The following is a 25,059-nucleotide window of genomic DNA, read 5'->3' as shown; positions in this document are numbered from 1 at the left end:
CCATACACAACGCATGCTCTCCTTGCCTAAGTAACTGGCTCTGCTGAAATTGCAGGGTGGCCGAAAACCTAGGGGATCAACAGTAAACTATATATTTAAAATCCCTCTTTTTTAAAACAAAGAGAATATTTAAGAAGAGGCATGTTGCAAAGATCCTGGGTTTTTACAAACACTTTGCAATATTAACCATTTATGAAATTGAGACATCTCCTTTAAAATGGTATTGAGAGTTTAAAAACAGAGAAGCGTAAGGAATCAGAGTTTAAACTAAATCCCATATGAAGAGCAGGAGAAATTATGGAACTCGTCCAGTCTTTCTGCATTTTATACAGAGCTTATCAGTTTGTTAACATTAAATAAAAGGTTTTAAAAATACATACCTCTATCAGGATGAAGTTTTGAAACAGATTTGAACTCTGGTATAAACATAGTTTCCATGAAGGCCACAATTTTAAAGTATAACTAAGTATAGTGGACATAAAAAGTCTACACACCCTTGTTAAAATGCCAGGCTTTTGTTATGTAAAAAAAAAAAAAAAAAATCATACCAAGAAGAATCTTTCAGAACTTTTTCCAGCTTTAAATGTCATCCATATTGTGTACAAATCTTTGAAGAAACAAACAAAATCTTTCTGATGGAGCAAATTAAAGTAATGTGGTTGTGTAAATATAAACACCACCTTATAATTGAGCATGTATTTGGGTTCAGAATTAGTTGGTCAATCACATTTACACTCATGATAAACAGTAATCAGTACCCAGATACCATCATCATGACTGATCCCATATAATAGCTCGCTGTTCGAGAAAGATGTTCTGGAATTTTTTTTTTGTTTCATTATACAGCAAAAGCCATAATTCATAAAGTTTGCAACTGTCATGCCTCGGATCCAGTGACCTTGTGCTGTGTGGTCAGTTTCCTTTCCTGCTCGGCCACAGACTGGTCAGTCCCTGTCCAAGTGTGATGGTCTTTTACCTTTTCTGCTCTCCGTTTGGTTTGTGGTTATCAGGTGTTCTCACTTGCTCATTTTTTCTGCCCTATCACATTCCAGATGGGGGATGTTTATACTCGCCTGATACAAGATGAGGTTATATAAATTGCAATACAATGGCCCAGATTCATCAAAGCAATTTATGGTGTAAATTATTTGCAAAGGGCACAAAATTTTGGTGCACTTCAGATCAGCGATAAGCAAAAATGTTGCGGCTTTTGGTTCTTGCATGCCCATTTTTACCTGCCTCTGCCAAAAAATGCGCAGAGCTGGGACGTGACAGGGTGCGGGCACAGCATGGGCACGACACCCCATATCGTCTAATACATGATGAGTGTTCCTTATGCCAAAAAGCTTACTCCAGTCAATAAGATTCCTTGAGTGGGTACTCAAAAGACACACCAAATTCATGAAGAGCCATGCACCACTTCTTGAATAAAGTGCATCTGGCTCCACCAAGCCCTATCATCAAGGCTAGTGAAAAATTGTCTGATTACATCGAAGAGACCTATTTAACTTTTCCTGAATGCAGATGTAAAGAGCTGATCATCCACTTCTGCATGTAAAAGCAGCGATCTGAGCTAAGCGCCGATTGCTACTGACAATTCAATCTCTGGCAGTAGGATTTAAGACATTTGGCCCTGGGGTGTGCTTTCTGTATGGCTATCATCCACTTTTTTCATCGGCAAATTGATTTAATCAATATCACTGAGCAAAATCACCCAGTAAACTGATAAGCAATGAGTAAGCAGGAGTATATATTATATGTGTTATTACAGAAGAGGATTCTTCCCTGGCAAAGTTTTTCTTTTTTTTTTAAAAAATAAAATAAATAAACCTGTGCTTTACTCACCCTTCCCCAGGTCCAGTGCTGTATTCAATCGCTGTGCTCAGTGGCCCTGCTCAAGTACATGGCACAATGCGCTTAGCTCACTGACTGGCTGCAGTGCTGTCAATATGACATCAATGCTGCAGACAATAACAGACACAGGAAGCAGAGACAGATACACAGCGCTGGACCTAGGGGTGAGTAAAGTACAGTTCGTTCTTTTAAATAAACTGCTGGGAAAAAAGGTTTGTGCTTTTTTTTTTTTTAATCAGAAAACTCCTTTAATTTTTTCTTCACTAAACTCTACATCACAATTTTTATTTAAGAAAATTATTTTTTCCAAATAATGACATAAATAAAACAGCACCCAACCCACACCCCCAACTAAATACTTGCCCCACCTTATACATATATCAGTATAACAGTAATATGGAAATGTTCTTATATTCTAATCTAATTCTGCTATGTCCGCAACATATTCAACATAGTCTTTTCCAACCTTGCTGATCCTAATGAAACAAGTGAGTGAGAACGAGGAACATTTTTATTTTTTTCATAAAATATTAATACAAGCAAAGATAAGAAACTCTGTAATACATCCTATTAAGGAAAAATATTTATCTCTTCACCTCCCGTCTCCTGATTATTCACGCTCAATTCAATGGTAACATTTATTTAGTAAAGATAGATTTTGATTTTACTGAGGGATCAGATTACAGTTGCTCCTCATAAAAGTCTATGAAGAGGGGAGGTGGAGGGACACAGACATGTTTCCTTCCACATGTTTACCTGAAAAGACAGCTATACTTTACATATAGATACAAAAATAAAAGGTTTTTTCATTAGGGAACCACTTTACTATTGTCACATTAAACTGTTTTGTTATCATTTTGGTCTTTTGTGAGGATATTAAACATAAAAAAAACCACCAAAAACAAACAGTGCCAATCCTGTCCATGGGATGTGTCGGGCATAGCAGTCCATTATTCACATGAATGGGAATAACACTTTACACCAGACACAACCCATGTGTGGTCCTTTTTGCGAATCTTGGACAAACCTTTAAACTAATTTCGAGCATTTCTGCGAAAGATGACAAAGTCATAAGTCTAGTAAAAATGAAGAGGCAATTCTGTATTCTCTCCCCGAATCATTGTCGAGATAAAGAACTTACAAATTACATTTACAATTTATTTCTGGAACGTGATAATGAAGTCACTTTATTCTTGTACGTCGCAATAAGGCCACCACCAAGTGTCTTCATCTGTAATAAGTTAGGTTTCCCCTCTCCATTTTCCATGTATCCTTTGCTGGGAGGCCTGGAGGAAAAGCATCACCATTTCACTTTATAAACAAGACATAGAAGGCCATGGCGAAACAGGACAACGCCACCGGTAAGTGCAGACGAGAGCCAATCACTGCAGCTAGAAAACAAATACGATGGATTAGAATAGTACATTGTCATGAAAAAGCAACTGACCAAATAACATTTACCCAAAGGATTTATCTATCCAAGTTGTTTCTTATAGACAAATTTTGATTAACTGCATCGTATTAACAGTACAGAATGGAAGGAAAGTTTATTTATAATTCTTTTAGGTTACATAAAGATAGATGGAGCAGTAGCTGTGCTTGTACATGGTCCTCTTAACAGAAAAAAAAATAATAATAATCCCCCTTTATGTAGTATATGTAGTGCATATAATACTTCCCTACTTGCAGCCAAAGCTGCTTCAATGAACTGTATGGAGTCTATGTCAGTTGTAAATTGGGTGAATGAATACTGAAAAATGTTCTCCAAGAAATGTAAGAAAATACACATCTAAATATTAAACATTTTCTAAATATCTTTATTTAGCAAAAAGTAGACATGCTTTATACAGTGCACTCTGTAAGGATTTTAAAAAATGGCAACTGCTAGGACCTGCAGTAAGACTGCAAGAGACAGATGCACTAAAACTGTCAGGCTGACGGAGATGAATGGGCATTCTCAGTCAGCTAAATAAAGCTGTTCATCTTCTCCTTTACTCCACTGCGCACAGTGTCCTGTCAGGTTGACTGAACACAGGAATATGAGTTCATGATGCCTGAATACCTGACCAGATGCTGCTCTGTGATCTCTACCTCCATCTTCACGCAGCCCATCCCAGTACGTATCCTCTGATCTCTAGGACGGGTTGTAATTTATGGCATCTGCTATCTTGAAATCCTGACAGAGTACATGAAGCATACCTTTTTGCTATATAAAACTTATTTAGAGAAATGTTTAAATGTGTATTATTTATTTTAGTACATTTATTGAAATACCCTTTTAACATTAAAACCTAATCTTAGCACTTAATACATGCAGTAATTTAACATGGATAGCAATCAAATAGCATGTTTGCTTGGCGTATCGCTTTACTTACGATACATACTTAGAGTCACTACCACAGAACATCTAGAAAAACTGGAAATTCTACTTTCAACAGTAACCAATGGTTTTAAAGACGAAGCGAGACTAAACGATGGGTGGTGTAAGAATGGCTGGGAAAGATAAGTGAAAAAAAATAATGACTAAATAAATATTATGTAGCCAGTCAATTATCCTCATTCATTTAAAGTATATATATATATATATATATATATATATATATATATATATATATATATATATATATATATATATATATATATATATATATATATATATATATATATATATATATATATTACACACACACACACGCAGATTTGTGGCTAAATGTGTAGTTGGTAGCACCAGTGGCAGCATCCGGTTTCACCGCGCTTGACTATCTCCAGCAGTCCCACTCAAGAGGAGTGGAGTGGTCATGTGCATAATTAATCACGGCTCCATTCTTTTAATCAGTGGGGGTCCTAATAGGTGGACCGCAGCAATTGGTAACTTATCACCTATTTAATGGTTACATTAAATTGAGAATACCCATTTAAATAAAAGTCTTCTATTCACACAGATTTTTCTTCTTTTTTTTTACCAAAACAAATACCACAGTAAAAAAAAAAAAAAAAAAAAAAAAAAATCAGGAACCATAAGGGAAACGTCAGGGATCACATTATAAGTCAACCGGAGCCATCTGGGGAGGATTACTTTTGTAAGAGATCCCTCTCTTCCCATACAAGTAGGATTAACTGAATTAAAAGCAGATGTAGACCTAGTCTAAACAGGTGATGGTCCTAATGATGTTGTTTGCATCTTACTCATGGCAGTTTTTCCTAGGAAGATCTCTAGGTTGTTTGAAGGGGTGGTCTGATCCCCAAAACGTCCTTTATGAATATCTACTTTTACACTAATCCTTAAATGTTGTTTTTTTTTTTCTAAATTCACTTCCGGTGATTGCTTGTTTGAGAGAACTCTTAAATGAGGGATCATCAGGAGGCTGGAGCTGCACTCACTTCTCAGCAGCATCACATCACCTGGTACAGGACGTCATTATGATGTGGCGCTGCAGTCATTTACTAGTTTTTTTCATTGCTAATCTTTGAAAATGTCCGGAATCCATGCTGCTGATAGAAGTTACTAAGGCGTGATGGATGTCATCAGGGGGCCCATTGCCCCTGACTGGTGAATGGTCAGTGACACCAGCGCCACCCCGATGACTATTTATTTGAGGGCAGTGATAGAATCTGTAGAGTGGTGCTGGTGTCACTCACATTGCTTTTACCACTGCTCCTTAATGACATCTCCATTCACTGTAAGATCTTGTCGTCAGCAGGGACAGAAGCTGGCTTCTCCCACAACTTCTATCAGCAGCCTTAAAGTCCATCAATTCTTTAAAACAGCAAGGTCAGTCAGCCCGGAAAATTGCTAGCTTTCATGGTATCCTCAACTGTAGTCATAAAAACCATTAAGTGATACAATGATACTGGCTTTCATTAGGACAAATCCAGGAAAGTAAGATCAAGAACTACCTACGATACAAAGCAGAGCTTGGCAAAGTGCAGCCTCCTGGCCAGGGCTGTGGAGTCGGTAAACCAAACCTTCGACTCAGACTGCTCAATTTCTCTTGCACCGACTCTGACTCCGACTCCTACATATATTGCTTATAGTTAGCTGAAAAATGTATTGTAATACATGAACATGTGTATGTGAACATCAGATATTTAATAATTTTTATGATACAATAATCAAGATATTTGGATAGAACATAAAATATATTTATTGGATACAACTTTAGAACACAAAAAACTGTAATAAATTGTAAATATGTTATACACTATGTAATATACAGTAGATTACATATATATCTTGTGTATGTGTATATATATATATATATATATATATATATATATATATATATATATATATATATATATATATATATTGTATTACATATTTACAATTTATTAGTTTTTTGTGTTCTAGAGTTGTATTCTAATAAGTATATTTTATGTTCTATCCAAATATCTTGATTATTGTATCAGAAAAATAATTAAATGTCTGATGTTCACATTGTACTACAATACATTTTTAACTTAAATATAAGCATTATACTAAATATTATTTAGCAAAATATTCAGCACATTCTGCATTGCATTACTGTCCCCAATTTATTATATATTTTTGGAGTCTGAGTCGGTGCATTTTATACCGACTCCGACTCAGACTCCTCAGCCCTGCTCCTGGCCACATCTGGCCAGACCAAGACAGCAGAAGAGCTGAAAACATTGGCCCACGGTACGACCCATGCACTTGCTCGCTTCCTGATGTCACAGCTATCCGCATCTTCAGGATGCAGTGAGCAGTGAATACACTGGTGGAAGACAGAGCCACTGGCTCCTTCTTTCACCAATCAGTGTATGAGACAGCAGATCCGATGATGTCAAAGAGTCAGTGCATCAGAGACAGGTATGTGCTTACTTTTTGTTTTCATTCATATGTGTATGGGATGTTTGCATGTATACAGAGAGGCCATATGGGGGCTCACACTGTATATAGGTGGGGCTGTGAGCTCACACTGTATACAGTGGTATTCAAATGTTTGGGCACCCCTGGTCAAAATTACTGTTATTATGAAAAGTTAAGCAGGTTGAAGATGAAATGATCTCTAAATGGCATAAAGTTAACCCCTTCATCCCCCGTCGATTTTCCGTTATCTCACCTTCTTCTAAAAACCATAATTCAATATAGCCATATGAGGGCTTGTTTCTTGCAGGACGAGTTGTACTTTTGAACGACATCATTCATTCATTCTGCCCCATATAGTACTGGAAAAAACTTCCAAGTGTGTTGAAATTGCAAAAAAAGTGCAACTGCACAATTTTTTGTTTTTATTTACTGTGTTCAATATGTTGAAATACTGACATGGTACTATGATTTCCCAGGCCTGTACGAGTTTCTAGATACCAAATATGTATAGTTTTATTTTTATGTAAGTTTTGAAAAAAAGATTCAGGTTTGTAAAAATGAAAAAAATAAAAATGCACTTTTGTCGTCATTTTTTTGTATCTGTGGCTTAGTGACAATATTTTTTGTGTCTTGAGCTGACGTTTTTAACTATACCATTTTTGCATAGATGCAATTTTTGATCGCCTGTTATTGCATTTTAATGCAACTTAAAAATGTAATTTTTTTCTTGCTACTCCGGTTACCGATCAGATTAACTGATTTTATATTTTGATAGTTCAGGCATTTCTTAACACGACGATACCAAATATGTGTATTTTTTTATTTTCAAAACAGCCAAAGGGTGGCGATTAGAGCCGTTAGTTTTTTTCTTTTTTTTTACATTGATTTTACTAGTGCCTGTACCATAGAAGACTTTGTTACACTATTCGATCACTTCAGATTATCAGGAGAAATGACCCCGTGCTGCCATGACAACCCAATGGCGCCCTGTGATTGCGTCACGGGGGCAGGCGATGGCGGCGGGGAATGGTGTGATCCCCATCAGAGCGCCTTAAATTGCGCTGTCAGAGTTTGACAGCACAATCTAAGAAGTTAAAAAGTGCGGGTAGATCTCCGATCCATCCTCGCTTGTTAGCCTCACATGTCTGCTGATCAGATGACATGTGCGGGGATTACCACGGGCTTGCAAAGGGAGCCCGCACTAACGGGACAGACACGGCCAAGAACGGCCCAGTACGTCCTTGGTCGTGACGGAGATAAAGATGACACATTGCCTTTGTATTTTAGGCTAAAAAAAAAAAGAAAAAATGTAAAAGATGAAAATAAATTTAACAAAAAAGAAAAATGGGCAGATGCAAACGTTTGGGCACAGTAGCTAGTAAAGCCCCCTTGGCCAGTATCACAGCTTGTAAACACTTTTTGCACCCAGCCAATAGTCTTAATTCTTGTTTGAGGGATTTCCATCCATTCTTCCTTGGAAAAGTCTTCTAGTTCTGTGAGATTCTGGGTCGTTTTGCATGCACTGCTCTTTTGAGGTCCAGCCACAGATTTTCAATGATAGACATACCTGCCTCCTGATGAAGCCCAGGTGAAACGCATTGAGCAGTGGTGGGGTGTGAGACACAACAGCTAATGATCAGTTTTGTGCCCAGTTTACAATTGCTTATATTACTGGTTATTATAGCCACTGTGGTGAAGCTGTTATATCTTGAATTATATGGGCTGCATTATCCACTCTAGTAATTTATGTACTAATACTAGCACTTAATGTCCTCTAGTGAGGCTGCAATATTGAGACTGATATTGTGGATTTATGCAAATCTAACAGTCAAATCGGTATATGACATTACTTTGGTGTATTTGAATATGTTGCCGGTCACTACAGCTGATGACAGCATCTTGCTGCATATGGGCGTACTTTGTATGTAATATTGTTGTGCCATAATTCTATGTGCTGTGGGGAGCTATAGCAAATGTAATGGAGGCTGTTTGCTCTAAATCACACAGGTTGTATACCGGTTGGTCATTTTGATTTTCTGGGCACCAAGTCTATGTATGGTACTTGAACTATTATAGGCCTATATGTATGATCGAGTACTCATTAAAAAGCAATCATTGAAGGGAGGAGGGGATGGAAAACAAACCAGCACTGATGTCTGTAAAATTCTTCTTTATTTGTTACAAAATCATCTTAAAATCGGGATGGAACAATCCTTCCAGAAGCCCCAATTCCGCCTTACGCATTTCAGAGAAAAAACTCCTTAATATCATAGGCAAATGTAAGGAGAATAAAATATGCAGTGGCTTAAATAGATCCCATGATCAGCCGGAACTACATAAAAAAGTACCATGGATCACATATTCATGCCTCAGTGAGCCGGTTTAACAAAAAACAAACAAAAAAAAACAAAAAAAACATACATTTCATGTGGACACTCAATCATGTAAGAAATCTCACATCTGGATATATTCCGATAAGCTAATAAAGATAAAGACAAATCAGATCGATAATTTAGGCCATTAGGATAACGTGCCTTTAGTTTGAGTATCCAGAAAGCTTCCCTGGCCAGAACAAGGTTATGCCAGTCCCCTCCCCTATAGGGCCTATTGACTCTTTTAACACCTTGTACTTTTAATGAGCTTACATTCCCTTGGTGTATGTCCCTGAAGTGTTTGGCAAGCCCTGAAGTAGGAAGTCCTCGCAAAAAATCTGCAGATGCAGAGGATATATGTTCACTAATACGTTTCTTCAAAGTACGAATAGTGCACCCAATGTAATATTTACAGCAAGTAACACAGCTAGCCATATATATCACATGTGTCGTATTGCAATTTATGAAGGTTTTAATTTTATATGTTTTACCCTCAGTGTCCATGATATGGTCACCTTTTTGGATGAATTTGCACATATTACATTTCGGTTGTCCACATTTGAAAGTACCTTTATGGTCTAACCAAGTGGTATTGTTCCCTTGTCGTCCATGTACTGCACTGGGAGAAACTACGTCTCCAATACTTCTCCCTTTGCGAGCTACAAATCTAATCCCTCCCTGTAGGATCTTATTTAGTCTGTCATCCTGACATAGAATAGGGGTATATTTTCGTATTAATTTACATATTCTAGAAAAATCCACTGAAAAGGAAGTGGTAAAAGTTATAGGATTCTTACTCATTAGGTCACCTGTACGACTTTGTTCTAATAGTTTCCAGGAAATCTCAGGATACCCTATCTCCCGGGCTTTCAGAATGGACTCATGTTCATATCCCCTATTCAGGAGTCTCCGATGGATGTGATCACTCTCATGTTGAAAGGCATCATTGTCACATGCTGATCTCCTGGCCCGACTCATCTCGCCCATTGGTAAATTTCGGGTGACATGGGTCGGATGGCAGCTATCTGCCCGTAAGAGGGTATTCCCACTCATCGGTTTCCTAAATAGCTTAGTATGAATCCTGCCATCTTTCACATCGCCCCTTAACCCCAAATCTAAAAAAGATGTTTCATTCTGGCAAGTACTCATGGTAAATCTCAGATTCAATTCACTGTGGTTTATGTATTCCAAAAATCACTTAATCTCTAGTTCGGTATTCTGGTCTGAGGCACCCGGATGACACTCCCATATAATGAGAATGTCGTCCAGGTATCTACCGTACCAACGTAATGATCCAAGAAAGGGGTTATTGCTCATGTGTATCGAGCCCTCCTCCCACTAAGCCATATAAATATTGGCGAGACTGGGGGAGAAGCTCGCGCTCATCGGGCATCCACACACTTGGAGGAAAAAAGAATGTTCGAATTTAAAGAAATTGTTTTTCAATAAAAATTCCACCGCCTGCAGAATAAACTGGTTGGTTTCTGGTGAGTATAATCTATATTTGTCCAGAAAGAAAGATAGTGCTACAAGGGATAAGTCTTGGGGTATCAATGGATATAATAATGTCACATCACATGTTATCCATTTGGATCTGTTATTCCAATTAATTCGTTTTAGATTCCCTAAAAGTGACTTAGTATCTTTGATCAGTCCTACCATCCTTGCTACAATCGGCTGAAGGTGACAATCTAACCAATTAGATATCTTTTCCCCCAAAGACCCAATCCCCGCTAATATCGGACGCATTGGTGGGGGAAAAACCCCCTTGTGGGTCTTTGGTAAAGCATGCAGAATAGGGCAAATTGGATTTTCCACCAAAATGTAGTCTCTCAATTTAGCATCAAATACCCCCAACTCAAAACCCTGGATCTCCAAATCATCGAAATTCTGTTTAATAGATATAGTAGGGTCAGATTGTAGCTTCCTATATGTCTGAGTATCTGACAACATCTTATTGATCTCCCTGGTATATAATTCAGTATACAGAACAACGACCAGGCCACCTTTATCTGATGGCCTGATAGTTATTCCAGAAGTAGATCGCAATTCAAACAGAGCCTTCCTCTCACTCCTGGACAGATTATCCTGAACAGCAAAATCCTGCTCAAAAATCAGTGTGATTTCTCGTTCCAAAACTTGTTGGAAATCGTCCATCACAGGAACACGAGAGTTCACAGGGTAAAAGTTCGGATTAGAGGTAGGTACATTAACCTCCAAATTATGGAAATCTTCTTCCTCCAATCGTAAGTCCAGGAGTGATCTTAGTACTATCTGATCTCTTAGCTCCAAGTCCAGCGGTATATGATCATTTATATGGTCATCTATTTTTCTGGATGATGGTTCTTCCCTGTTGTCATCATTGAAAAAATGTCTTTTGACTGTCAGCAAGCGAATGAATCTATTAATGTCTTTAATTGTCTGGAACAATTCTCCTCTAGAGGTAGGGACGAATTTCAGTCCTTTGTTTAACAGGCCAATCTGTGCTTCAGTGAGCAAGAAAGGAGAGAGATTGACCACTGAGCCAGGCACATGATTTATCTGAAGTATTTCCTTCCCTTCCTCTGATTGCTTTGTCGGGTTGGATATCTGTGTGGGTTTATGGTGTCTTCTCCCTGCCCTCCTCCTCCTCCGTTTTTTTGGGGATTAGGGGTAGACATCAAGGAATATCTGGTTGTATTGTAGTCGGAAGATGTGGAGGGATTCATATTAGATGGTAGATCACTTCCAGATGAAGAGAAACTAACTCTCCTGTTCAAATCTTCCCGATCCATACCGTTCTTTTTGAGTATGGATCTAGGTTTAGAATTTTGTTTCCATTTGTATACCGTATCTGTACTATAGTCTATACAATCTCTATCAAATTTGGATTTTTTCAGATCAACAATAGATTCTTCCAATTTATCCATATTGGACTGGATACGTTGATTTAATTTGGTATATTCCTCCTCTGAGATTGTATCCTTCAGGAGTTGTTGGTTTTTGGAAATGGATTCATCCAAATCTTTAATGATCTTATTCTCCTCTCGGATAATCAGCTGCATTAATTTAAACGAACATTCTGTCAGCGCAGTATTCCAATCTGTCTGGAAAACCTCATAATAAAGGTTTGTAGGAGGTTTCCGTATCCTGAGTCCTCTCGGAATCATCAGACAGTCAATGTATTTTTGCAGGGAAATTGCATCCCACCAGACCCGTAATTTTTTATTATTAAGTTTGTCCAACACATGAAATAATCCATCTGCCTCTGTAGACAGTTTTATCCAGCTTATTTCTACTGAAAATGCTAGCCACTTTGTTCATACGGCTTTCATTTTCCAGGGGCATATTCATGGAGTGAATATGTTGCCGGTCACTACAGCTGATGACAGCATCTTGCTGCATATGGGCGAACTTTGTATGTAATATTGTTGTGCCATAATTCTATGTGCTGTGGGGAGCGGTAGCAAATGTAATGGAGGCTGTTTGCTCTAAATCACACAGGTTGTATACCGGTTGGTCATTTTGATTTTCTGGGCACCAAGTCTATGTATGGTACTTGAACTATTATGGGCCTATATGTATGATCGGGTCAGTACTCATTAAAAAGGCTGAGTGTTTCTCCCCCTGTCCCTCCCCATCGGATGGAGGGTTGTAGTTTGCAGTTCCTTCTATTTGCCCTATTATGCCAATTGTTAAGATTTTAGTAATTGTATAATAAAATTGTGTTTTAAATGGATTTACAAGCATCATTAGTATTCTTTATGGGGTACAAGTGAGTAATGTTGATTTATGGGATGCTATCCTAAATGACTTTAAAAGGTAAACATGTAGACCATGTGGCTCTATAAGCTTTTCAATGATGTTCAGATCTGGGGACTGAGAGCCATTGTAAAACCTTCAGTTTGCGCCTTTTGAGGTAATCTAGTGTGAATTTTCATGTGTGATTAGGATCATTATCCATTATACAGTCAAATTGTAGCAAGGAAGCCACTAAGTGAGATTTTGATCCAAAGCAACACAAGGACCGGACATTAGATCAGTGGAAATCAATATTGTGGTCAGAGGTGTCAAAATGTGATCTTTTTGGCACCGAGAAAATGAGCGCATAGTTTCTACATGTATGGTGTCCAACCTGAAACATGGAGGGGAAGGTATGAGGGGTGTGTGTGGTAGGGTATTTTGCTGGTCACACTGTTGTTGGCTACTACATCATTCTATAACGACATGCCATCTGGTATGCACTGAGTGGGACCTTAATTTGTTTTGCCAACAAAACAAAAATCCCAAAACACCCCTCTAGGATATGTCATCAGGATATAAAAGAATTGAGTGCTGTGTCAGATGACATGGCCTCCATAACCTCCCGACCTCAAACCAAGTGAAAGGTTTGGGAAGCTACTTGGGAATGCCATGGGTGCAGCAAACTCATCAGTGTAAAATGGAGGCATTCTTTGAGAAATGCAAAATATAACACATATTCTACTTTGTTTCACACGAGTTTCTTTACTCCTTATTTCTATACGTATTCCTTCATAGTTTTGTGGTGTGCAGTCTGCATCTACAGTGTGCACATTCCATTCACAATAAGGAAAACCATTGCAGGTGTCCAAATTTTGGATTGGTGCTACACTTTGTGGAATATATCTCCCTCACCCTCTATATAGACATATACACCACCTCAGAAGTATACTGCTACCAGTTATATTATACCAAAAACAAAAAATAGTACTATAGGGCCTACAAATAATTTGACACATCCAGTTAATAGTTTCAAACTTAGGCAACCAAAAGGACCAATATAAATAGTACTAGTATAAAAGGTCCAGATTATTCCCCCAGGACATGAAAACATATCAGGATACATTTCCAGTTGAAAATAGTGGTCGCCTGGGGACAAAGGGCACCAGGAAAATCTGAGGCACGTGCCATGGATGCCTGCTGATAGGGATGATATCAAGGTCAGGAGGCTGGAAGTTCGGCTGACACTGATCTGAAGGATACAGCTAGACTAGCTCATAAGAAGCTTCCCACTACAGGGTGTGTGCCGAAAACAATGAGTGTATGATGTATTCAAAGGATGGCAGTCCTCCACATTCTGACTAAGAGGGAAACACCCCATAATGATACGCTGAAAACTGGAAATCTACACTGAAGAAATAATGCAATATCACCAAGAAGCTCTGGTTATATATTCCATAGACAGCACCTCACCGGTATATAGGCAGAGTCTATTATGACGGCAGCAATGAACAAGTCTATGCACAGGCGTGGTGTCCTTTATCGATATAAGGCCAATCCTTTTATCTAATGTGGGACAATCAAATTATTAAAAAAGGTGTTTCGTCTATCTAGCAAGAGGAATTTTGGAAAATAAAAACTCATGAACTTACCCTTATAGAAAACTCCCCACACTCCTTTCTTCTCAGACAAAAGCCAAGAACGTAACCGTGGAACCTTCCTGAAATATGCGCAGGTACAGACGAAAAGCAGAGCAAAGACCAGGAGTCCATCCAAAGTGTAAGCTGAAAAACACAAGGATGTGAAATGTCAAGGAAATTATAATTGAACATTAAAATATCTAAAGCCTCACCATAAAACCACCAAGAACAGTCATGGCCAGTTCTCGAGGGGTTAATGAATAGATCACTCAATAGGTTAAGTGGTAGATTCACAAGAACTACCTGGGAGGATTGTGATAAGATGCAGGACAACGAAAGAGGACCTGTCACCTCCTGACACGTTCAGGCTGTGTTCACACCAGCAGATGAGAGTCCCTAAAATGCCATCAGCATCTTACTACTTTGTGGTGTCCTGTGGAAAACAATCTACAGATGTGAATAGAACCTGAGAGTAAATACTCGTGCTCCTCATACAACAAAGGAGCATGTGTTCATAGGGTCTGCTCAGATCGGCAATCTTTAATGATGGGTCATGCAAGGGCATCACTATCTACAGTTGAAACCAGAAATTTGCCGTATTTTTCGGACTATAAGACGCACACCCTGGTTTTAGGAGGAGGAAAATAGGGAAATGAAATTTTAAGCAAAAAATTTGGTCATGACACACTTATGGGGCGAGGATCTGCTGCTGACACTGTTATGGGGGTAATGTCCCCAAATTCTCTACGAAGGTACCCCATTCTGGTAATGATCCTCCTGCCTTGTATATGATCCCCATCCTTGTATATATATATTCACTCATCCTGATAAATACCGCCATCCTGCTATATGGCCTGTATCATATGGCACAGAAAAAAAATAAATGATTATACTCACCTTTCCTTACTTCAGCAGCATCGATGGTCTTCCTCTCTGTGTCAGCAGCAGCACCGCTGACCTGTGTGGAGCCGTTCCCCTGCAGCATCGCAATGTCTTCCTGTATACCGGCCACTACTGTGTGAGGAGACTAGCGGTGTGCACAGGGAAGACGTCATCCCTGTGCACACCGTTCTCTACACAGATCAACTGGCCGGCAGACGGGAGGACATCGCGAAGTTGCAGGGACCGGTGAGTATACCGTACTTATTCACTGCTGATGATGATGCGCAGGGTGCAGTGAATACAGCCGCACATGATCACTCCAGGCTGTAGTTTCCAGGGGTGATCATGCGGGCAGGCTGTTTAATATGCGCGCATTCTCCGCCCATCACACCGCCCATCTGTCAGCGCCGGCTTCAGCGCTGAGAGATGATGAGCGGGAGGATGCATATGAAGTGAGAGGGCCCACGTGGTCATGGCAGGCGCTGCTACAGCCTTGCTCATGCCACCGACGACTCGCTCCACTCCACCACCCTCATTCCCCGCAGCCCTACATTCAGACTATAAGACGCATCCCCCACTTTCCCCCCCAACATTTGGGGGAATAAAAGTGCATCTTATTGTACGAAAAATACGGTACAAACATGATCTAAAAAGACACATCTGCATGTTTTTCTCACTATCTGACATGGAATCAGAACCTTTCCCGTTTTAGGTCAATTAGGAACAAAAATTATTATATTTGCTAAATGCTAAAATAATGAGAGAGAGAGAATGATGATATGGGCTGTCCCATATTGTTTGTCTTCGAAAGCTTCTGATTGCTTTAGTGGCAACATCCGAGTTAGGCTAGTTTCACACTTGCGTTGTGTGACGGATGCAACGGATGCGTTGCATATAGTGGCACAACGCAATGCTACGGAACGTACAAAATAACGGAAAGCGTTATTTTTTTTCTTCTTTACAGTACCGGCAGCCGACTATTGTGAACGATCAGCTGATCGCTCTTAATAGCCGGCGGCCGAGCGCTCTCACATGCCGGCGGCCGAACGCTCAGCTGAGCGCTATAACATGCCGGCGGCCGGGCGATCAGCTGAGTGCCCTGACATGCCGGCGGCCGAGCGCTCAGCTGAGTGCCCTGACATGCCGGCGGCCGAGCGCTCAGCTGAGTGCCCTGACATGCCGGCGGCCGAGCGCTCAGCTGAGTGTCCTGACATGCCGGCGGCCGAGCGCTCAGCTGAACGTTCGGCCACTGAGAAATAAAATAAAGTTTGTGATAAAAAAAAAAAAAAAAAAAAAGAGCATGCGCAGTGAAAAATAAAGGTTTCCGCTGCTCAAAAAACCGTTACATGCAGCGTTCCATCCGCCCGGCGCAGCGTCAAAATAACGACGCTGTTTCGTCCAGCGGATACAACGCTGACACTTGCGTTACAGTGTGTCGTCCATACAAGTCTATGGAGAATAGCGCAGTGCGTTAACGGACTGCGCTATTCTCCATAGTGACGGACTGCGCTGAACGCAAGTGTGAAAGTAGCCTTAGAGACACAGCTGTGGATGTATTTTAATGCACACCTGAAACACACTGCTTCTTTGTGTAGCATCATGGGAAAGTCAAAAGAAATCAGCCAAGATCTCAGGAAGAGAATTGTGGATTTGCAAAAGTCTGGATCATCCTTGGCTGCAATTTGCAGATACATGAAGGTGCCTCATTCATCTGTACAAAGAATTACATGCAAGTACAAACAAGATGGGAATGTCCAGCCATCATACCGTTCAGGAAGGAGATGAGTTCTGTGTACCAACCCAACGTGCTTTGGTCAGACACATGCATATCAACACAAGAACAAAAGCAAAAGACCTTGTGAAAATGGTAAGATTGTGTCATTATCCACAGTGGAACAAGTACTGTAGCAACATGGGCTGAAAGGCCACTCTGCCAGGAAGAAGCCATTTCTCCAAAAGAAATATAAAAAAGCCAGATTAAGGTTTGAAAATGCACACGGGAACACAGTCCTTCATTTTTGGAGAAATGTGCTGTGGTCTGATGAAACTAAATTTGAACTGTTTGGCCATAGTGACCATCGTTACGTTTGGAGGAAAAAGGGAGAAGCTTTGAAGACTAAGAACACCATCCCAACTGTGAAACACGGCGGAGGCAGCATCATGTTGTGGGGTTGCTTTGCTGCAGGAGGGACTGATGCACTTCACAAAATAGATGACATCATGAGGAAAGAAGATTATGTGGCAATACTGAAGCAACATCTCAAGATATCTGCCAGGAACTTAAAGCTTGCTTGGAAATGGGTCTTCCAAATGGACAATGACCCGAAAGATACTGCCAAACTGGTTACAAAGTGGCTTAAGGATAACAAAGTCAATGTTTTGGAGTGGACATCACAAAACCCTAATTTTAATCCTATTGAAGATTTATGGGCAAAGCTGAAAAGGCAGATGCGAGCAAGGCGACCTACAAACATGGCTCAGCTACACCAGTTCTGTCAGGAAGAATGGGCCCAAATTCCTACCAACTATTGTGAGAAGCTTGTGGAAGGAGATCCAAACATTTGACCCAAGTCATACAATTTAAGGTACCAAAAACTAATGAAATGTATGTAAACTTTTGTTGACTTTGTAGAAAGTAATAAACATTCTCCGTCTCATTATTCTAGCATTTGGCAAATATAAATAATTTTGGTTCCTAATTGAGAGAAAACGGGAAAGGTTTATTATGATTTCATGTCAGATAGTGAGAAAAACATGCAGATGTGTCTGTTTAGATAGTGTATGTAAATGTCTGGTTTCAACTGTATGCAATGGAGGTGTGAGATCAGTGGCCCAAGGTCACTTAACACCTTAAAAACACCTGTTAGGCTATGCCCACACGCTGCCTCTTGCAATTTAGAGAATCTTTTTATCCTGTAGTCACAGAAACACAGCTTGTGGTCAATAAACGCATGAAAGAACACATGCGTTTTGCCGCATTTTTGTTAATGCATTTTTAAAGGAGAAACAAAATATGATAAGATAGCTAGGATTAAAAAAAAAAAAAATAGAAAAGGATAGATAGAAAGAACAAACAGAATAGCTCAATAGATAGAGCGATAGCTAGCTTGGCCAGCTGTTTTTTTAAGTATTTATTGGTAAAAAAAAAAAAATAATAAAAAAAAAAAAATGACATGGGGTCCCCCCTCATTTTTCTAAAACCAGCCAAGATACTGCAGACAACTGAGGGATGATATTATTAGGGTGGGAATGACCATCGTTATTTGTCCCTAACTAGCCTAACAAAAGCAGCCCGCAGCCACCCGAAGAAGTGGCACATCCATTTAATGCGGAAATCCTGGCTCTGGACCCGATTCTTCCCATTGCTCTGGAGCAGTGGCAATCAGGGTAATAAGGAGTCAATGGCAGCCCACAGCTGCCACTAAGCCCTAGACTGGTAATGGGAGACGACTATGAGACCCCCACCATCACTAATCTGTAAGTGAAAGTAAAAAAGAAACAAAAAAGAAAACAAAAACACCCAAAAAATTTTTTATTTGAAATAAAAGACAAAAACACCCTCTTACACTCCTTTATTAACACCCAAAACACTCCTGCAGGTCTGATGTAATCCACAAGAGGTCCCACGACGATTAAGCTTTGCTACATCTATAGCTCACAGCGAGCGCCATAGAACATGACTACCCACTGTGAGGTTCAGGCAGATACTGAACTGTTTAACGGTAACTTCACTCACGTTAGCCGCAGGTGCAGCTGAAGGTTCCCACGGTCACTGTCACCGCTGACTACGCAGCTTACTTCAGTCGCTGCCTGAACCTCACAGCGAGCGGTTATGTTCTATGGCCACTTAGTGTGAATTTAGATTTAGCAGTCCTGGAAGATTCCTGGGACCTTGTGTGGATTACGCCGGACATGCAGGGGTGTTTTGGAGGGTTAATAAAGTGGTGAAAGAAGGGGCTTTTTGTCTTTTATTTATTTCAAATAAAGGATTTTTGGGTGTTTGTGTTTATTTACTTTCACGTTAGTAATGGGGGGGTCTCACAGATGTTTCCTATTACTAATCTAGGGTTTAGTGGCAGCTGTGTGCTGCCATTAAGTCCTTAGTACCCCAATTGCCACCACACCAGGGCAATTGGGAAGAGCTGGGTGAAGTGCTGGGACTGTCGCATCTAATGGATGCAGCTATTCCTAGCGGCTGCAAGCTGATATTTTTAGGCTGGGGGTGCCCAATAATCATGGGTCTCCCTAGCCTAAGAATACCTGCACCAAGCTGTTGGGCGTTATTTTGGCTGGGTAGCAAAACTGGGGGGAACCCACACCATTTTAAAAATTATTTATTTCAATAATTTAAAAAAAAAAAAAAAAAAAAGCCGCATGTGGTTTCTATTTTGATACCCAGCCAAAATAAGTGCATGGCTGGGGGTTGCAGCTTGTAGCCGCGGCTTTATCTGTGCTTGGTATCATTATATGGGAGGACGCTACACCAATTTTTTTATTTTACTGTATGATATAGACCCACCCACTAGTGTCTGTGATTGAAAGCGTCAGACACGCTGTCACTTAGTGTGGGGGTGCGTATGACTGCAACCAATCACAGACGTCGGTGGGCGAGGGAAGCAGTGCATATTCAATGAAGGTAATGAGCGGCAGCAGTGTGACAGCTGTGCCGATGACTCGGTAAGTATGAAGCGCTTGCTCCTACTCCTTTGTGCCGGATTTTGGTACCCATAGATTATATGGTGACTGGCATCTGGATCAATGCTCCGCCGACCCCAGTCAGTGGGGGATTGATTTGCCACTCCCCCCAACACTAGTGAGGAACACAGGGACAAAATGCAAAAAGAATTGACATGCTGCAACTTCAAAAACGCAGCCAAAATAACATGCACTGTGCGGACAGCAAAATGGAAATCTCGGAGGCTTTGCTCGCGAAAGGGAATGCATTTATTTGGGTCCACCTTTCTGATCACAATGATGCACCAAAAATGCAGTAAAAAAAATGCAATGTGCGAATGAGAGCTTATTTATTCAAATTGTGAAAATTGGCTATGTGCCCACTTTGATGCCAGTTCTGATGCCCACAACCAGTTTGGGCCTGGCTGGAGTGTCCTGAATTAGATATGGTACATCACTAGGTGTCTGCATTGTCATATCAGTAGCCCAAAGTAATTTAAAGGGAACCTGTCAAGTTCAATATGCACCCAGAACCACGAGCAGTTCTGGGTGCATAATGATAATCCCTGCCTAACTGTCCCTGTATAAACTAGCATAGATAAAGAGATCTTTAGAAAAAGTATTTCTAAAGATCGTATATTATATGCTAATGGAGGTCAGGGACTAGTCCTGAGGGCGTCTGTTTCCTTAGCTGGTTGGCCCACATAGCATGGTAGCACGCCCCTGTGGGCGTACTAACATGCTAATGAATGTGCAGCGACGCGTATATACCTCACTCTTCATGGCGGCCGGCGGAGGATGGATGCGCTCTGCGTATGATCTTGAGTACCCGGCCGTCTGATCATGCGCACTAAAAATGATGCCAGGTGTAAGCTTCCCGGCTTCAGTGAGGTACAGTGCGCATGACAAAGTGCTGATGACTCCGGATCATGAGCAGAGCGCATCCATCCTCCACCGGCCGTCATGAACAGTGAGATATGTGCGGCGTAGATGCGCATTTATCAGTATGTTAGTACAACCACGGGGGCTTGCTACCATGTTATGTGGGCCGACTAGCTAAGGGAACAAATGCGCTCGAGACTAGTCCCCTCGCTCATTAGCATATAATATACGATCTTTAGAAATACTTTCTCTAAAGATCCCTTTATCTATGCTAGTGTATACAGGCAGTTAGGCAGGGAACAACAATATGCCACCAGAACTGCTCGAGGATCTGGGTGTATATTGCACCCGACAGGTTCCCTTTAACCTTTTCAATATACTTTGATGCCCATTTTTGTGCCAGCTCCATTATTTTTTGTAGCTGTTTTTAAGTGTATTCACATCAGGGCACCTAATAGTATTTTATTATTGTGATTTTTAATTTTTGTAGTTAAATCTGTAAAAAATAAATCGCTGAATAAGAAACAAACTTCAGCATCGTCACGATATTATACATAGTGCTCTTGACCACCACGCATAACTGATTATATACACACACACACACACACACACACACACACACACATACATACAGGTTATACATGGTAGTCTGTCTGTCTGTCTGTGTCTGTGTGTGTGTGTATACACACACACATACGTTCTACATGGTGATCTATGCCTCAAAATAGTGTGTGTGTACATTATATATATATAATGGAGGTATACAGCATTGCATAGTATCATGCACATCTAGCGGAGGAATAGACCACCATGTGTGTGTATAAGTATGTTATACGTGGTGGTCATTACCCCAATTATATATAGATATATTATAATGGAGGTATAGAACAATATATATAATACTAGAAGTATAGAGCACCATGTATATGTATATATATATATATATATATATATAAAATCTGTATGTCCTCTCACGGGCTCTGCACTTGCTGCAGTGCCGTATTGCCGCACTATAGGAGTCGCACACACCGCTGTGTACGGCTGCCTATCAGTGCCGCTGTAATCCCTCCCCCCACCCGGCTGTACACCCCACTACTGCCACTCATTTACCGTTCGTCATTGTGCACGGGGTCCTCTTCCTGCCCCTCCGCCGCCACAACAACACTAATGACGTCAGCAGCCACGGCAGCAAAGGTCACGTGAGAGGCACGCCGGCTACGGGAGGCTCGGAGACTCAAAGTTGCTTGTTGAGTTCGCGTTTTCACTGCTGTCGCGCTCGTGTCAGTTTTTGCTGTAGATTAGATTCCACCGCTCCACGTGTTATGTATCCGCCGGGCTCTTAGTATTGCGGTGCTGTAGTCCTCAGGACGCTAATTACTGTGAATCTGCCCATCACATGTATCAGCGTTCCGGATCCACTCTCTTCCTCAGCGTTCCGGATCCACTCTCTTCCTCAGCGTTCCGGATCCACTCTCTTCCTCAGCGTTCCGGATCCACTCTCTTCCTCAGCGTTCCGGATCCACTCTCTTCCTCAGCGTTCCGGATCCACTCTCTTCCTCAGCGTTCCGGATCCACTCTCTTCCTCAGCGTTCCGGATCCACTCTCTTCCTCAGCGTTCCGGATCCACTCTCTTCCTCAGCGTTCCGTCTGTATCGGGTTTTGCCATCAGTGATTTTCTCATGAATGTTTTCTTTTGAACGCCCCCATGTATTGTAAAGTGTCTGTAGAGCAGAAGCCGTCTCTTTTTAACCGATTGAAGTATTTGGAAACGTGAAGTAATTAAAAAACTCACCCTTGGAAAAAGCCTGTAAAAGACCCCGTGTGCACCTACCCTAAAGAGTTCTCTGGATTCGAGTGTGGTATCCATCAGTTCATGAAGTTTCTTCCCTCCTAAATATTTCTCTATCAATTGTAAATGATATTAGAGTAAAGTGCACAGTGTTATCGCCAAGGGCTGGAGCACACAGCGCCTAAGACGCCAAGGGCTGGAGCACACAGCGCCTAAGACGCCAAGGGCTGGAGCACACAGCGCCTAAGACGCCAAGGGCTGGAGCACACAGCGCCTAAGACGCCAAGGGCTGGAGCACACAGCGCCTAAGACGCCAAGGGCTGGAGCACACAGCGCCTAAGACGCCAAGGGCTGGAGCACACAGCGCCTAAGACGCCAAGGGCTGGAGCACACAGCGCCTCAGACGCCAAGGGCTGGAGCACACAGCGCCTAAGACGCCAAGGGCTGGAGCACACAGCGCCTAAGACGCCAAGGGCTGGAGCACACAGCGCCTAAGACGCCAAGGGCTGGAGCACACAGCGCCTAAGACGCCAAGGGCTGGAGCACACAGCGCCTAAGACGCCAAGGGCTGGAGCACACAGCGCCTAAGACGCCAAGGGCTGGAGCACACAGCGCCTAAGACGCCAAAGGCTGGAGCACACAGCGCATAAGACGCCAAGGGCTGGAGCACACAGCGCCTAAGACGCCAAGGGCTGGAGCACACAGCGCCTAAGACGCCAAGGGCTGGAGCACACAGCGCCTAAGACGCCAAGGGCTGGAGCACACAGCGCCTAAGACGCCAAGGGCTGGAGCACACAGCGCCTAAGACGCCAAGGGCTGGAGCACACAGCGCCTAAGACGCCAAGGGCTGGAGCACACAGCGCCTAAGACGCCAAGGGCTGGAGCACACAGCGCCTAAGACGCCAAGGGCTGGAGCACACAGCGCCTAAGACGCCAAAGGCTGGAGCACACAGCGCCTAAGACGCCAAAGGCTGGAGCACACAGCGCATAAGACGCCAAGGGCTGGAGCACATAGCGCATAAGACACCAAGGGCTGGAGCACACAGCGCATAAGACGCCAAAGGCTGGAGCACACAGCGCATAAGACGCCAAGGGCTGGAGCACATAGTGCATAAGACACCAAGGGCTGGAGCACACAGCGCATAAGACGCCAAAGGCTGGAGCACACAGCGCATAAGACGCCAAGGGCTGGAGCACACAGCGCATAAGACGCCAAGGGCTGGAGCACATAGTGCATAAGACACCAAGGGCTGGAGCACATAGCGCATAAGACACCAAAGGCTGGAGCACACAGCGCATAAGACGCCAAGGGCTGGAGCACACAGCGCATAAGACGCCAAGGGCTGGAGCACACAGCGCATAAGACACCAAGGGCTGGAGCACATAGCGCATAAGACGCCAAGGGCTGGAGCACATAGCGCATAAGACGCCAAGGCTCTGCTGACTGAGTGTGCCAAGAGCCTCATAACATGAGATTTCACAGCAAAGCAGCCATATGCCAGCCTGATATCACGAAGTACAATGCCAAAGGTCAGATGGAATGGTGTAAAACCTCTCAGTCACTAGATGTCTCAGCCACTGGATGGATCAGTGGATATTAGTTCTGTGTAGTGATGAGGGAGCACTACCACGCACGGGTGCTCAGTACTCGTAACGACTAGTAATGAGTGAGCACTACCATGCTTGGATGGTCAGTACTAGAAACGACTAATGAGCAGTGAGCACTAATATGCTCGGGTGCTCGGTACTTGTAAGAACTAATGATGAGCGAGGACTACCATGCTCGGGTCCTCAGTACTCGAAACGACTAGTGATGAGCGAGGACTACCATGCTCGGGTCCTCAGTACTCGTAATGAATAGGGATGAGTGAGCACTACCATGCTTGTGTGCTTGATACTTGTAACGACTAGCGATGAGCGAGCACTACCATGCTTGGGTGCTCGGTTCTCGTAACGAGCAGTTGGATGCTCGGACGGTCACGACTTGTGTTCCGAGTAGAATGGAAGTCAATGGAGAACTCAAGCATTTTTTCAGAAGATGTTCTGGAAAAATGCCCGAGTTCCCCATTGACTTCCATTATAGTTGTTACATGAGTTGAGCCCATCCAAGCGTCCAACTGCTTGTTATGAGAACCAAGAATGGTAATGCTTGCTCATCACTAGTTCTGTGTAGTGAGGAATCTCGCTAAGCTGTCTGATAGACAAATCTGGGGTTGGTGAATTAAAGTAGAACATTACCTGTCTGACTACATTATGTCAACTGTTTGGTGGAGGAGGGATAATGTAATGCAATTATTTTAAAAGGTATGGCCTAAACTGTTTAGTTCCAGCAAACCAAGATTGACTATTGTATGCTTCCAACTTCCATGATGATTGTGTCCCTGAGCACCAAGCAAGATCCATAACGATATG

General features: G+C 41.9%; 1 protein-coding gene across 1 annotated transcript; it reads right to left on the bottom strand.

The window, feature by feature from the left end:
* Positions 1-2,347: 2,347 nt before the first annotated feature.
* On the bottom strand, positions 2,348-22,077 carry TMEM167B (transmembrane protein 167B). The gene is made up of 3 exons (XM_075333787.1): positions 21,969-22,077; positions 14,433-14,564; positions 2,348-3,245 (listed from the first exon to the last, which is right to left on the bottom strand). The coding sequence occupies exons 1-3, from the start codon at positions 21,976-21,978 to the stop codon at positions 3,163-3,165; spliced, it is 225 nt and encodes a 74-aa protein (XP_075189902.1). The 5' UTR covers positions 21,979-22,077; the 3' UTR covers positions 2,348-3,162.
* Positions 22,078-25,059: the final 2,982 nt, after the last annotated feature.

This window comes from Anomaloglossus baeobatrachus, chromosome 2 (assembly GCF_048569485.1).
Source record: "Anomaloglossus baeobatrachus isolate aAnoBae1 chromosome 2, aAnoBae1.hap1, whole genome shotgun sequence".
NCBI classification, from domain to species: Eukaryota; Metazoa; Chordata; class Amphibia; order Anura; family Aromobatidae; genus Anomaloglossus; species Anomaloglossus baeobatrachus.
The sequence above is the reverse complement of the archived record's forward strand: the minus strand, read 5'-3'. Positions and strand labels throughout refer to the sequence as shown.

Excerpts from the sequence above, each read along its gene's own strand:
- TMEM167B (XM_075333787.1), bottom strand. Across the intron at positions 3,246-14,432 it reads GTGGGGAGTTTTCTATAAGG|CTGCAGTGATTGGCTCTCGT; the intron begins GTAAGTTCATGA and ends TTTGTTTTCTAG.